This window comes from Plecotus auritus (assembly GCF_963455305.1).
Source record: "Plecotus auritus genome assembly, chromosome: 2".
Classification (NCBI taxonomy): domain Eukaryota; kingdom Metazoa; phylum Chordata; class Mammalia; order Chiroptera; family Vespertilionidae; genus Plecotus; species Plecotus auritus.
Window position 1 is genome coordinate 37,666,190 of NC_137771.1, and position 15,783 is coordinate 37,681,972.

The following is a 15,783-nucleotide window of genomic DNA, read 5'->3' on the forward strand; positions in this document are numbered from 1 at the left end:
TGGTCAGTGTGCTCTTGGAGACCGCAGCGGAGTGGCAGTGAGCCTACCTAGTGGTGGTGATGGTGGCAGGCGCAGCGGGGCAGGGGTGAGCAGGAGCAGCAGGCAGGAGCAGCAGGAGGCGTTGGACTGCCAGTTTCATCTAGATCCCCGCAGGCTATGCCGAGGGACCCTACTAGTGCACAAATTCATGCCCCAGGCCTCTAGTCATTAATAATACGGTAGGAAAAGATCAAAGGGAGGACAGACTTTTTAGGCATGTCATCTGGGCAGCGTCACCAGGAAGCTGTAATTTCACACTCCCAGGGTACCACCGGCCATTCCCCTGCAGGTCACTGATGGGAGGGGTCCAACAAAGGGGAGGTAGACACATGCACAGTGAAGTTGGTATTTTCTGTCAATCAAACCTGGGAACAAAGATCTTTGACCAGAGTGGGTGGAGCTAATGCAAGCCCATGAAAATTTGGGGATACATAATCTCCCAAATAAAAAAAAAAGCACTATTGGCTCTTGGATCTCTCTTGGCTTATGGGGCTCTTGGCTTTTGACTTGTGGGGCTCTCTTATTCCTATTTTGTTGCATTTGCCTCATAGCCATGTGGCCCTGTGGACCCCACATGCAGTGGACTGACTCATAGATTGCAACTGGAAACACAAACTAAGCTAGCTTGATGCTGGATTGGATTGCTCCAACATGGAACAGAAGCTCTGGACACTGGCTCTGATTTTAGACCTGCTAAAGACAAAATGGGACTTCTTCCTTGAGGGGCCTGAGGAAATGGGACCTTGGAAACTCAGGGGTTTGATTCCACAGCAGTAAAGCTTTCTGCAGTATCTCATCCTCCCACGCGAGTCTCAGGAAATTCGTTTTCTTGGGTACTGCAAGTAGCCCACTCCCATGAGCAACAGGTGAGAATGAGGAGGACCTCTCCCCACCAATAACAAAAACACTTATTTTTCAAGGTGGAAATAAAATTTAGTAAATAAGTAAATTTCCTTTGAATGCTATGAATATATATTAAGCAGATGCCATAGTCCAGTGGTCAGCAAACTCATTTGTCAACAGAGCCAAATATCAACAGTACAACGATTGAAATTTCTTTTGAGAGCCAAATTTTTTAACTTAAACTTCTTCTAACGCCACTTCTTCAAAATAGACTCACCCAGGCCGTGGTATTTTGTGGAAGAGCCACACTCAAGGGGCCAAAGAGCCGCATGTGGCTCATGAGCCGCAGTTTGCTGACCACGGCCATAGTCCAATCAGACTGCTCTAACAAAATGCTGTAGACTAGGTGGCTTATAAACAACAGAAATTCATTTCTCCCAGATTTGGAGGTTGGGAAGTTCAAGATCAAGGATCCAATAAATTGAATGTCTGCTGAGGGCCCACTTTCCAGTTTATGGACAGCTGTCTTTTTGCTGTGTCCTCACATGATGGAATGGCTGAGGGAGCTCTCTGGAGCTTCTTTTATAAGGGCATGATACTATTCATGAAGGTTTCACTGTCATGACCTATTCACACCCTAAAATCACACCTCCAAATACCATTACATTGGAATCTGGTTTCAACAGTTGAATTTGGGGGGAAGGAGGACACAAACATTCAGTTTGCAGCAAAAGATAATTTTAAAACATGAGTACATCTTAGAAAGAATAACTCAAGTTTAGTCATATAAATTTGAAGTAAAATAAAATAATGATATATGAAATACACTGAGTGGCCAGATTATTATGATCTCTGAACGCATAATAATCTGCCACTCAGTATACTTCTCTTGAGTACCTCATTTATTTGACATTAAAGATACTATAAATCATGCACCTGATCAGTTTTCCCCTTTGCACTGGCTGATAGAAAGCTCAGAGCAAATAGGTGGTTGATCTCCAGCAAAAGTTTAGAATACTTATGGTACCCATTTTAGATACAAATACACTTAGTGGCCAGATTATTATGTATTCAGAGATCATAATAATCTGGCCACTCAGTGTATATACTTATAAATACATGCACACACATAATATCTACAAAAACACAAACTGCACACCAAATTCCAGATAGTTGCGTCTGGTAAATAAATAAGAACAAATATTTATTGAATATTTGGCTGAATTGGCAAATAATTTAATACTTTAAACAAAGAGATATACAGCAAACTGTAACCTGTACATAATTTAGTTTATTGTTAGTTTTACATTACAAATTGAAGAGAATTTGTTCAAGAAAATTTACTGAATCTTATTAAATACTAGAGGCCCAGTGCACAAAATTTGTGCAGGGGGGGGGGCTGTCCCTCAGCCCAGCCTGTACCCTCTCCAATCTCGGACATCCCTCTCACAATCCAGGACTGCTGGCTCCCAACCACTTGCCTGCCTGCCTGCCTGATTGCTCCTAACCGCTTCTGCCTGCGAGCCTGATCATCCCCTAACCATCCCCCTGCCAGCCTGATCAACTCCTAACTTCTCCCCTGTCAGCCCGATTTCCCCTAACTGCCTTCCCCTACAGGCCTCGTCGCCCCCAACTGCCCTCCCCTGCTGGTCCAGTCACCCCTAACTGCCTTCCCCTGCCAGCCTGGTCATCCCTACTGCCCTCCCCTGCTGGCCTGGTCCCTCCAACTGCCCTCCCCTGCAGGCCTGGTTGACCCTACCTGCCCTCCCCTGCCAGCCCAGTCCCCCCAATTGCCCTCCCTTGCAGGCCTGGTTTCTCCCAACTGCCCTACCCTGCTGGCCTGATCGTCCACAACTGCCCTCCCCTCCTGGCCATCTTGTGGTGGCCATCTTGTGTCCACATGGGGGCAGCCATCTTGTGTGTTGGAGTGATGGTCCATTTGTATATTACCTCTTTATTATATAGGATAGTGGGAATCTGTGGCATTTTAGCCAAGGGATGCTCTCAGCTCCCATATTAAATTATCAGGGAGATAAGGCTTTCTGAAAAACTAGAAAACTTGAAGCAGAAATACTGGCTTACAAAAATTCAGGCACTGACTGTACTTTTCACATGAGGGTAAAGGTATAACCTTGTTTTTAATTTTATTCAAGAGCCAGGAGATCACGGTATTTGTAAATACCTTCTTAAATTAAAGTAAAATCTCTTCTCTCAGATTGTGATATAATTGTCTTTATTTAACCTACATTTTTAAGGCTATTGTCACCTAAACAAAATCCTAATTGGAACTTATTTCCTTTCAAAGTGTCAAATAGGTTATTTCATTGTTTCAGACCCTTTGTATTATATGTTGAAAAAATCAGTGATGTCTTATTATTGCTTCTGTGAAGACAATGTATCTTTATTAGATTGCTTTAAACATTTTTGCTTCAATTTGTTTTTCATAGTCTGTTTATGATGTGCTTGATATGGTTAAATTTATATTTACCCTGCTGGAGTTTCACATTCCTCATTTAATACATGAATTTAAAAATAAAATTCCAACCATTATTTCTTCAAATATTTCTTCTGCGTTATGGTCTTTTGATTTTGGGTGTCTAGTTATATGTATGTTAGATATTTTCATTGTTTCTCTTATCTCCCAATGCTTTTTTCTATATATTCTATTTTTTCTTCTTTTTGTTCTTCAGTTTGGATATATTCAACTATAGAGTCTCTCAGTTCACAAATCCCTGCCTACTATGCTGCTAAACTCTTCTGATGAGCTTTTTTTTTAAGTTCCGAATATAACGTTTTATTCTTCTAGAAATCCCAAGTATTTTTCTTAGATTCCACTTCTATGGTAATGTTATGTAACTCTTCCTCACATGCTAGAACAAAATCAATTATAGTTAGTTAAAACTTATCAGCTAATTTTACTATTTTAATTGACTATGTGACTGTTAAGTCTGTTTCTATTGTCTGTTTTTTCTCTTATTTTATGTTCAGATGATTTTGTCCTTACTCAGATATTAATTTTTTTTTTTTTTTTTTTTTTTTTTTTTACAGAGAGGAAGGGAGAGGGATAGAGAGTTAGAAACATCGATCAGCTGCCTCCCGCACACCCTGCACTGGGGATGTGCCCACAACCAAGGCACACACCCCCGACCGGAATCGAACCCGGGACCCTTCAGTCCACAGGCCGACGCTCTATCCACTGAGCCAAACCGGCTTCGGCCAGATATGAAAATTTTGGTTTAAGGACATTGCAATAGCTTTATAATGATTCAACTTGTCTAGGCTGAAATATACTTTCCAGAATTCTCTTTCTTTTATGTTTCCAGGTTAAGTGGGTTACAAGGGAAATGTGCAGTTAGAGCTGTAATTGCTCTACTTTCCCATGAATTCTCCCAAACCTCTGACTCCTATGCCAAATGTATGTGTTAACACTGTGATGAAGAGCCCTAGATTCTACAATATAGTCTCTTCAGCGAGGTCAGAAGCAATAATCCTGAAGTAGCCAGAAGCAATAAGAATAGATATTGGCTTCACTCCATCTTCGTGAGCATCTAGCTCATCCATGTGGGTTCCTCCCTGTATATATCTTTGCTAATGAGGTCCATTCTTCCAGTATGAGTAAGGGAATGCAGGCTGTTATTTGCAAGGTAATCACTGAGCTGAGATGCAGAATATAAAAGGGTAATTTAAAGTACTGCAAAGCTCACTGTTCTTATCTAAATTCAGATTTTTTTTCTGATTGTTTCTATGGTTATTGCAAGCTTTTGGTTAGTTTCCAGAGTTCTGATAAAAGTTGATTTATGACATATTTTTCCCAGTTTACTTCTTGTTTTATAGAGGAAATGCATCAGTCAGCTTGGGGTACCATAACAAAACACTATAGACTAGGTGACTTAAATAAGCAACATTTATTTCCTCAAAGTTCTGGAAGCCAAAAGTTCAAGATCAATTTGTAGTAAGGTACCTCTTCCTGGCTTGTAGGTAACCATAATCTCACTGTGTACTCTCATGACCTCTTCTTTGTGGAGGGAGGGGGAGAGAGAGGAGCAAGTTTCCTTGTCTCTTCTTATTTTAAGGTTAATCCTATCAAAATATACTGAACCAGCACCTCAAACTCCACAATTTATTTAACTCTGTCATTCAGTGAACTATCTATTAGGGTGTTCCTACTTCTGATCCAGCCATACAGATCTCACAGTGGACCTTTTCAAATTACCAAGAACTTAGGAGAGAAGCAAGACTGCTTAAAAACAAGCCAATCTTACAAAAACTCTATTTCTTACTTAGCTTCACTCAGTGTCCCCCTATTGTATTTTCTCTTCTTTTCTAAGCCCCAAAAGTTAACTATCTTAAATGGCCAATTTAAACTCCACATTCTCAAAAAATCTTTCTTTGAGGTGTTAGGTCCACATCAACCTTTTCCTTCTCTGATATTTTGTATTAAGGTACAACAGTTCACTCTCAAAGTCTTATGTAGACACTTACAATTGCTTTGAATTATTTTGCACTGAGATAGACAATTGCATCATGGTCAAATATATTGCTTTTCCCTACGCTTTATACTGGGTTATACTGTATATGTAGTCATCACAGAAATACAAATTAAGACTCCAATAAGATAGCACTACATGCCAACCAGAATGACTAAAATTTAAAACACTGACACCTATTATTATTATGTACCAGCAATTACATTTTCTGTATAATTACTAGTATTAATTTAGTTATATAGCTATTATGTTCTCGGTATTTATTTCTCCATCCTTTTACATTGAAACTGCTTTTACCATTAAGTTTTAAGCGTACATATTAATCAGAGTTCTCCAGAAAAATATACCTGATAGAAAATTTATTACAGAAATTGGTGCATGTGGTCTTGAAGAACAAGAAATCCCTTGATCTACCATTTTTATAGCTAGAAAACCAGGAAAGCTGGTGGTATAATTCAGCACAAGTCTGAAGGCCTGAGGACCAGGGGAGCCAGTGGTATAAGCCCCAGTTTAAGATTAATGGCCTGAGAACCAGGAGCTCTGATATCCAAGGGAAGGAGAATATGGACAACCCAACCCAAAAAGGAAAACAAATTTGCTCTTTCTCCACTTTTTTGTTCTATTTGGGCCCTCACTGGATTAGATGTTGCCTGCCCATATTGGTGAGAGCCATCTGTTTTACTCAGTCTACTGATTCAAATGCTAATCTCTTCCAATAACATGCTCATAGACACAAGTTGATGCATAAAATTTTGTTTATTTACAGTTCTTTTTAAAAAATTTAATGTATTGGAGTTATATTGGTTAATAAAATTATATAGATTTCAGGTGTACATTTCTATAATACATCATCTATATATTGTACTGTGTGTTCACCACCATAAGTCAAGTCTCCTTCCATGACCATTTACTCCCCCTATATCCTTTTCTTTCTTCCCCCACACCCCTTTTCCTCTGGTAATCACTGTATGAATTGGTTTCTTTTTATTGTTGTTTAATCCCTTCACCTTTTTCACTCAGCTCTACAATATCCCTCCCATTTGATAGCTGTCAATATGTTCTCTGTAAGTTAACACATAAAATTAACACATAACCATCACAGCCTATGTCATGAATCAAAAATATTTTATTTTGTAATTTTATCCAATTTTAGTCTCAGTTTAAAAATCAGAGATTTAGGTTTATTTATATAGCTTATTATGGTACATTGGAATTATTACAGGAAAATATTAGATCTTATGGTACCTTTATTTGTTTCTTGGCTTATCACTTTTCTACATATAGATATTCTGTTGCTTGAGATCTTAATTGTGGTGTGACCACATTTGATGTAGGTAATTTCTCATGTAAATTTGCAAAGAAAATACATATGTAATAAATATACTGAAAGACTACAAAATATCTATGAAATTTTTTATTTTGCTCTCACACATTGGTAATTATTTAGCTCTGTACAAAAGTATAGGTCCTTGGTCCAAAAAGCCATTTCCTCAAAGTTTTCATCACTGGTTCTATTGTCCTCACGTGTCCTGTGTTTCAGATGAGTAGTCAGATGTCCATTCTTATGAATTATCTATTAGGGAAGCAGTGACTGTTGTTATTGAAGGTACATGGATTCAAGTATAGTTAAACTTAAGATATGGGGAGGAGTGCACATCAGAGGCCATGATGGTACTCACTGACATTCACAGGATAATGAAAATCAAGATCAAAATCTACATTTTACAGACAGAATGAAATTGGAGAAAGAAAAGAATGTATTTGATTGTAATTCTTTGTAGGGTTAAATTCTATAGCAGAAACCGGTATCAACAATCATTTTAATGTGTCATTCAAGAACTTTGAGTGGATGAAGAGATACATACAGAGAAGCAAAAATATTGGCTTAAATATCACATAAGTTACAAAATTTGAGCACTGCCTACTACAAACCTGGAGTATATAATTTATATATAAGGAAGTGAAGTCTCTCCTAAGACAGATGTAGTTCAAATCCACATTGGGACAGTTAGAATATATTTGTTAAGGGAGTTAAATGATATGGTTTGGAAGTGAAATGTTAACTCAAATATCGCAGCTATGACTCATTCCTTTGGCAGTGCAATTCAAGAAAAGGAAGCCTGACACCTTTGCAATTGCTTGACTTAGAAACAAACCAGGACAAGACACATACTTTAGCCCCTTTCATAAAATAAACCCCCAAATTCAAGGGCCTAGAGCAGTAGCGGGTATTTGGACACCACCAAATTATGACCAATTGGAATTTATCTGATTCTTTCTCAGACAGAAGGGAAAGCCCTGAGCAGTGGAAAGAAGGAAATAAAATGAGCCTGGGTTAGGATGAGTACAGTCCTTCTCTGGCTTTTATGTTGTTACTTCTGCTCTTTTCTGTTGGCATGGGACTCTTACACAGAAATTGCTCATTGTCTGGATGGTATGCTACCTCCCCCTGTACTTGTGCCTTCATTATTATCTCTGGCAGGAAGCAGAGCCTAAATATAAACCTCTCTTGGGGCAAACACACATTTTTCTGACCTTTCATGCCCTTGTCCTAATTTCCTTTCTGATAGCTTGCCCTATTTGTATGAGCCGTCCTTCACAGTAGAGTGGTCAAGTCAAAGGGAAAGTCTTTGTTGAGCTTACAGATCTAAGTTATTTGGTGCCATTTTAGTTTGTGGTCTGAGGCTTACCTTAAATTTAAATAACAGTAGGGCCAATCTACAATTATTGAAGTTTAACTCTTTTTTAGAGAAAGTTTTTAATACTAAGGAGTGGCAATTTCCCCAGCCATGTCTATGTTTATCATTTCCCTTGGGATATTGTTGGTGTAATACACGGATAGTAAATAATAAGATGCAGGCATGCAGATTTTGTAACTTCCCAAATGTCTTCACCTTTTTCTATTTCCAATACTAGAATGGGGAGAAAGGCTTACAAAAAAGACTAAAATTTAGGGATCTAAGACCCACGTCGCAGAAAAAACCTCTAGAACTAAATACCAAACTTAAGCAAAATGAGAAAAGTTGCGGTCAGTGGGATTTTTCTCGAAGTTTTATTCACCAGCCTGGAAGGGCAGAGTATGCAGCTTACTAGTAGATATGGTCTCTATTCTTTCTCACTATATAACCCCCAGGTCTCTGAATGGACTACATTGATTTATTAGTCTGAGACAAGAAAAATGATTAAATAATTAATTGGGATTTGGAACCACAGCATTCAAAAAAGTATAAAATAGGTCTGCATCGCCAAAACCAGTTTGGCTCAGTGGATAGAGCGTCAGCCTGCGGACTGAAAGGTCCCGGGTTCGATTCCGGTCAAGGGCATGTAACTTGGTTGCGGGCACATCCCCAGTAGGAGGTGTGCAAGAGGCAGCTGATCGATGTTTCTCTCTCATCGATGTTTCTGACTATCTATCCTTCTTCCTTTCTCTCTGTAAAAAATCAATAAAATATATTTTTAAAAAAATAAGTCTGCATTGGTTGCTCTGGCTCTTAGCCTATTACATCTGCTCTTTCTGTTTGCTTTTATTGATTTTTACGTGGGAATCGCTTATGATATGGATGGTATGGCACCCCTCCCTATACATGTGCCTTCATTACCGTATCACAAGTTTTAGTTGAAGAAAGAATTCCATTGAAATGTCAAAGGGAACCTCCCTTGTGAATCTGCAGCAAATTTTCAACAATTAATTGGTCACCAGCTAGGCATGGTTGGGCTGAGGTCTTTCTCTGGTGCTGCCCAGTCTTTAATGTAAATGGTAAAGCCCCCATTCCCACACGTATGTGTTCTATCAGTGAAGGAGGATTTGGTAATGTAATGGGATGAGCATTTAGCAAGGCAGGAGGTTATTGCTAAAATGTCCCCATTCTGCTTGCTGATGGAGAAGAAAAATGTGGATATCCCAAGATGCCATTTTTTTCAGAGCTTATTTGACCCTATAACAGAAGTTTCAGAGTGCAGGTTAACCACACAAGAAATTCAGGTGGAGGTATAGGTGATAATATCATCAGAGCTCCCACCCTCGCCATCTCACTTACCTTTCAGGGTATAAAGGAGACCAAAAATGAGTAGGGCGAAAAATGTCATCAGTGTACCCAGGATCCAAGACATATCACACATCCAAGTATGATAAAATGGGGCTTGGCCAGCCAAAACAGAGGCTAGAAAAGAGAAAATTAAAAAAACAACAACAATATATATATATATATATTTTTTAAACAAAACCAAATAGAGACTGGAAAATATGCACAAATAAAGAAAACATATCCCATTTAACAAGGGAAGGAGGAGCACTGAAAAAGGAAAATCTGCCTTCTAACCCTCATTTACTTGTGTGTGTGTTTTCCTAGGCCTAATTTGGGATAGCAACTCCAGGCATTATGACAGGATAAGAGTTGGTAGTTTAATGATCCAGAGGGTGCATGGAATTTGGGCTGAGCCATGAGTGCACATCAGGAGGGGTCTACTTATCCACAGGTAACTGAGAACACACTCTCATTTGTTTTCATACACTTGGTTAGGATCTGCAGAGGCAAAATATTTTAGAAGCATCATAGAGATAATAAATTGAACCTCTGAGCATTTGGATAAAACAAAATTGTAATTGCAGCTCGGTGATGGAAAACTAAATGTGAATATGCAGTGTGTACTGGATATGACCATGATATTTGAAGAAGCTCAAATTCAATCCACTTAAGTAACAAATGGACAAACAAAAATAAAGGAGCCATGATACGAAATTCAAGACTGTAAAATGCTTTAATTGTGATGAGGACTAGCCAGAAGTTAGAGATGATAGTTTTCATTTCATTAATGTAAAATGTGGTCCCTAAAATGTAAGCTCTGGAAGGTCAAGGCCTTTTAGTTTTTTGTTCATTGTTGAATCCCCAGTATTTAGAAATGTGCCTGGCACATAGTAGGCCCTTATTAAATATCTGTTAAATGAATTAGAACTATAAAGACAACATTCATCAGAAATCAGAAACAAGTTTAGATATTTCAATTAAGAGATAAAATCTTATAAAATACCCATATATGTTTCAAAAATTGAAAGAGACAATCCAGAAAATATCTGCAGGCCAGAAAAAAAATATATTTTTTTAAGTAACATGAGAAATAGCACATCTGAAAAAGTCTGGCATGCAAGAAAGAATAAAAATAAAAAAAAAAGTAAATATATGGATAAATAAAAATAAACTAAAGGCCTGGTGCACAAATTTGTGCACAGGTGGGGTCCACCTGGACAGGCCTGCCCCAATGGGGGCTGATCAGGCGGGGGGGGGGGCACAGGTGGTTGGCCAGTGGGTCTCACCCCCAACCAGGGTGGGGGGCCAATCAGGGGCAGGGCCAGCTGAGAGGAGGGGCCATGGGCAGTTGGCCAGCCAGTCTTGCCCCCAATCAGGATGAAGGTGCTGATCAGTGCTGGGTCAGCTGGGGGGAGGGGCCGTGAGAGGTTGGGGGTGCCAATCAGGGCCCTGATCAGGCTGGTTGGCCACCGCAGTGCACATCATAGTGACCGGTTGTTTCGGTCATTCTGTTCGTTCTGTCATTCCGGTCACTTGGCTTTTATATATATAGATAATCCTATCTAATAAAAGAGTAATATGCAAATTGACTGTCACTCCAACACACAAAATGGCTGCCCCCATGTGGTCAAAGATGGCCACTTCCATGTGGACACAAGATGGCCACCACAAGATGGCCGGCAGGGGAGGGCAGTTGTGGGTGATCAGGCCAGCAGGGAAGGGCAGTTGGGAGGGACCAGGCCTGCAAGGGAAGGCAGTTGGGGGTGACCAGGCCTGCAGGGGAGGACTGTTGGGGGGAACCAGGCCTACAGGGGAGGGCAGTTGGGGGCAACCAGGCCTGCAGGGGAGGGAAGTTTAGAGGGACAAGGCCTGCAGGGGAGGGCAGTTGTGGGTGACCAGGTCAGCAGGGGAAGGCAGTTGTGGGTGACCAGGCCGGCAGAGGAGGGCAGTTGGGGGCAACCAGGCTGGCAGGGGAGCAGTTAGGCATCGATCAGGCTGGCAGGGGAGTGGTTAGGGGTGAACAGGCTTGCAGGCAGAAGTGGTTAGGGGCAATCAGGCAGTCAGGCAGGCGAGTAGTTAGGAGCCAGCAGTCCCAGATTGTGAGAGGGATTTCCAACTGCCGGTTGAGATCGGTCCTAAACGGGCAGTCGGACATCCCTTTAGGGGTCCCAGATTGGAGAGGGTGCAGGCTGGGCTGAGGGACACCCCCCCACCGTGCACAAATTTTGTGCACCGGGCCTCTAGTGCTATATAAAACAATAATTATAATAATCTTGTATGAGGCTTAAATAACATAGAATTAAAATCTCCAACAACCATAGTTTATAACTCCATAGAGCTAAACATTAATAAGGTGTTCCAGGTACTTTTTTTTTCTTACTCTAAATATTATTTATTGTGCATGTATCTTGTGAACTGATTTGAGTATTTCTGTTTCATAAAAATAAACTTTGCACATATACCAATGTAACAATCCCTGAATATTTTATATTCTAGAGATTAGCAATTACACAAAAGCAACTGTGAGAAGGTTATGATTTAGCTTGATTATATCATGATCTTAATATTTTACAAAGGTTTTTTTTTTTTTTTTTTTTTCACCAAGGAATAGAAATCCAGATTACAATGTTTGCTAACCAAACAGTTTTTGTTTGGCTATTTTTTTTTTAATCTCTTCACACCTTGCTGTATTATATCAACAGAGTGCTTTAAGATTTTGACCTTCATTTTGGTTATGCAACATTTTACCATCTCCCTTTGTTCTCTAAAAACAGTGTCATAAAATGCATTCCCTTGGAGGTGATACCTATATAGTATAAGATAACTTTTGCTCTTTTTATTGCTACTCTGAGGGAACAGGGAAGGAAATGTGTCATCACACATTTGTTACTTTCAATTGCAACTTCAAATGTGGTATTTTACAAGAATTATTTACCCTTTTCCCCATCAGTTTCAAATCTCCCTAGTAGTGAGCTTGAAATATACCTGAATCTCACTCCACTTTCCACTTCTCACTGTTACATAGGTAGCTGGGATATTCTAATAAAATCTCCCAACATCTATAGCATATCAAAGAATGATAAACTAACAAAATGTCATAATTACATCATTTGGGCGATAGTATATACGAAAGTTATTTTAAAATACACTATATCACACAAAATGGTTTGCTTGAAATATTTTCGATGAAATTGCTTATAATGCTAAAAATAAATAAGTTTTAATGTCAACACTTTATTTATAATTGACATTTACAATAATAAAATTTTATTTTATCAGTTTAATCATTACAATTAAAAAATCAAATGTTTTGGCCTGGCCAGCATGACTCAGTGGCTGAGCATCTACCTATGAACCAGGAGGTCACAGTTGGAATCCCAGTCAGGGCACACACCTGGACCATAGGCAGAGATCAATGATTCTCTCTCATCATTGATGTCTCCTCCTCTCTCTCCCTCTCCCTTCCTCCCCAAAATCAACAAAAATATATTTTTAAAAAAATCAAATGTTTTGAAAACAAATAAAAAATTGGAGAATTCTGTGTTTTGGGTAAAGCACAAGATGTAGTTTCTTCATCTGTAAAATGGGATTACTATGCACTTCACATTTTGTGAAGGCTAAATAGTCAGTGCATGTAAAGCACACAGCAGCTGTGCATATGCAGTCCTCTCTTCTCTTACTTGCTCAGCACACAAGGATTGTTTCATTTGGGAAGAAGTCATGAAGCTCTGTGACCTATGGAGTCATCAAATGCCCTTTTGGAGTTCATAATCTTTGGGAGAATAGACTTGTGGGATGACAAAACAATCCAACTTATATTATTTTAAAAAGTATGTTGAAATAAGTGGAAGCAGAATGTAGCTTCTCAGAAGAGATGGCATGAAATCTGTATCTTTAAAGATAGAGATTTTCAGGTTGAGAATATTATTTGTTAAGTATTCCAAATAGTATGTGTCACTTAAATGACTGAATGAAGATGTGGTACATATATGTGATGGAATACTACTCAGCCATAAGAAAAGATGAAATCCAAGGTACTTTTCTTTAACTTCCAAGAATATTTAAGGTATTAATTCACTTCAGACTTAGTAAATTATGTTTATGCTTTAATGTTCCCCTTTCAGAAAGCACATAATTGGATTTAAATTCTTTAATCTATCCTGTCTAAAAATTATTGTACTTAAATAGTTCATTATCCCTTTTGCTTATTAATATTTCAAATCTCTAACATTATTTTGTGCTTACTTGACCTTTCTATTCTATCTACACATTTCCACTCTTCTTTTGTTTTCTTATTGTGTATATTTAATAACTTCATTTTCCTTTTTATAATTTTAGTCATCCCATCTAACAATTCCATCTGTGTTCATTTTTGAGTTAATTCTGTTTATAAGCTACTCAATCTGTTATAGCACCCTACATGGATTAAAAAATCCCCTTTGCTGTATTCTTCCTTTGTCCTTCCCTGTGTTCAGGGCCAAGTGATGGGACAACATGAGGAGAAGAATATCTAATAGATTTACCTAGATGATTACCATTTTTCTTACTCTTCCTTAATTCCTAACATCCACATTTCCTTCTGGTATTATTTTCCTCTATATGAAGAATTTTCCTTAGCAATACTTCTAAATAGCTCAAAAGTAACTTGAAAATAATGGTTGGTAGATAAATATAGATTTTTAATAGATAGATGATAGATAGATAGATGATAGATAGATAGATAGATAGATAGATAGATAGATAGATAGATAGATGTTGCAGCACATATATTGTTATCAGAGAGTTGTTTAGGGTAGTCAGATTTCCCCATATTGTTGGAAAAAGAATGCCATCTTATACATTCTTACATATTACTACTTTATAGTTAACCCTGATTGGGTTGTCTTCTTGGTTCATTTGTTTGTTAAGATTTGAGGGTTGGGTTTATAACTGGAGGTGCAAATATATGTAATGGGCTTTGTTTGGGGCCAGTTCAGTAATAGATTTGAAAAAGCCCTCCAAAATAATGAAGTGATCCTTTTGTTTACCTTGCCATTGTCTTATGTAAATAATTCCCAGTAACTCCAAGTGAATGAAAGGTATTGCTAATTCTCAGGTACTATCATAATAAGGTACATGATATACTATAATTATAGTTCTAAATAGCATCTAAGTATATAGGCAAAACGATAGCTTTCAATAGTTTTGATACTGAATAGGAAATAAAACAAGTAAAATTATGATTTTATTTATTTTTCAAAGATTCATAACTCAAAAATGTTTTGAATCATGGGTTTAAAGCCAACCTATAAGTGACATCAGTAACTGTGTTTTGTAAATGAGTGTCTAGACTTCATAATTTTGAATGAAATGTCCATAAGATCTGAAGGAATGTATCTTTTCCCTTGGTGCACAAGCAGCTATCACCATGAATAGTGACAGACATACACCACCAATACAGCCTAAAACTCTGGGCCTCTAACAGTTCAGGGAACAGAATCTGAAGACTTAGATGTCACCTGAACTCTGACTCCTCTTCCTGTTACTTTAAAGGTCACTCAGCTTTATGAAAATACCTCCTAGTGAAGAGGGTACCAGCCAAAGAAGAGATGACCTAAAAAAAAATCTTACTTTTCTAGTTTCACTTACCTTTATCCCGCAGATACCAGTAGGCAGGAAAGATGCTAGCATGCATCAGGAATGGTAAACTCTCAAACACAATTTCCAAAAAAATTGGCCAATTGTTTTGTATAACTGAAAAAGAGTCAAAGATAAAGAGAATTAGGAAGGAGGAATTTAGGGATACAGTGGAATAACAACAATGTATCCCTGGATACAAGAAAATTTTTTAAAAATCTCATTGCTATGTATTCAACCTCTGTCAGAGCTCAGGCATGAAAGGCAGGAATGTGGGTAAAGATAAAGCCAGGAATCAGAGCTCACAGTCATTTAGGCTAGGGACAGAGCAGGGTTAGGAAGAATGACCTCTTCTTACTTCTCCCCATTTTGTGCAGCATGTAATCAGCCTGGAAATAAGATCTAGAAAGAGTAGGCCCCTGGTCACTATAATATGTAAATACTTAAAGGTCTAAAGTTTATGGGACCAACAAAATACTAGTGTTGGGAAACTCTGTGTTAGTTCAGACAACAAAAGTGCTCTGGAAGCCAAGAATTTTATAGATGTAAAGGCCTTAAGTTATAATGCAAGGCTCTTCTCCACAGCATCCCTGCTATTCAGACAATCTTTACTTGAATATTTATTTTCTAGGGAGCTTACTGAAGTGTGAAAAAGATCATTTTAAGGCTGGACAACACTTGTTATTAAACTACTAGAGGTCTGGTGCACAAATTCATGCACCAGTGGGGTCCCTCAGCCTGGCTTGCAGGATCAGGCCAAAACCAGTTATCTG

At 38.5% G+C, this 15,783-nt stretch overlaps 1 protein-coding gene across 1 annotated transcript in view; it reads right to left on the reverse strand.

The window, feature by feature from the left end:
• Positions 1–6,111: 6,111 nt before the first annotated feature.
• Positions 6,112–15,783, reverse strand: part of LOC308242503 (putative selection and upkeep of intraepithelial T-cells protein 1 homolog) — a gene marked incomplete at its 5' end in the record, with an annotated part of 29,451 nt that continues 19,779 nt past the window's right edge. Inside the window, 3 exons of the mRNA XM_080656964.1 lie at positions 6,112–6,942; positions 9,407–9,529; positions 15,023–15,127. Coding sequence (XP_080513090.1) covers positions 6,932–6,942; positions 9,407–9,529; positions 15,023–15,127 — 239 coding nt within the window. The 3' untranslated portion in view covers positions 6,112–6,931. The remainder of the gene's footprint in view (positions 6,943–9,406; positions 9,530–15,022; positions 15,128–15,783) is intronic.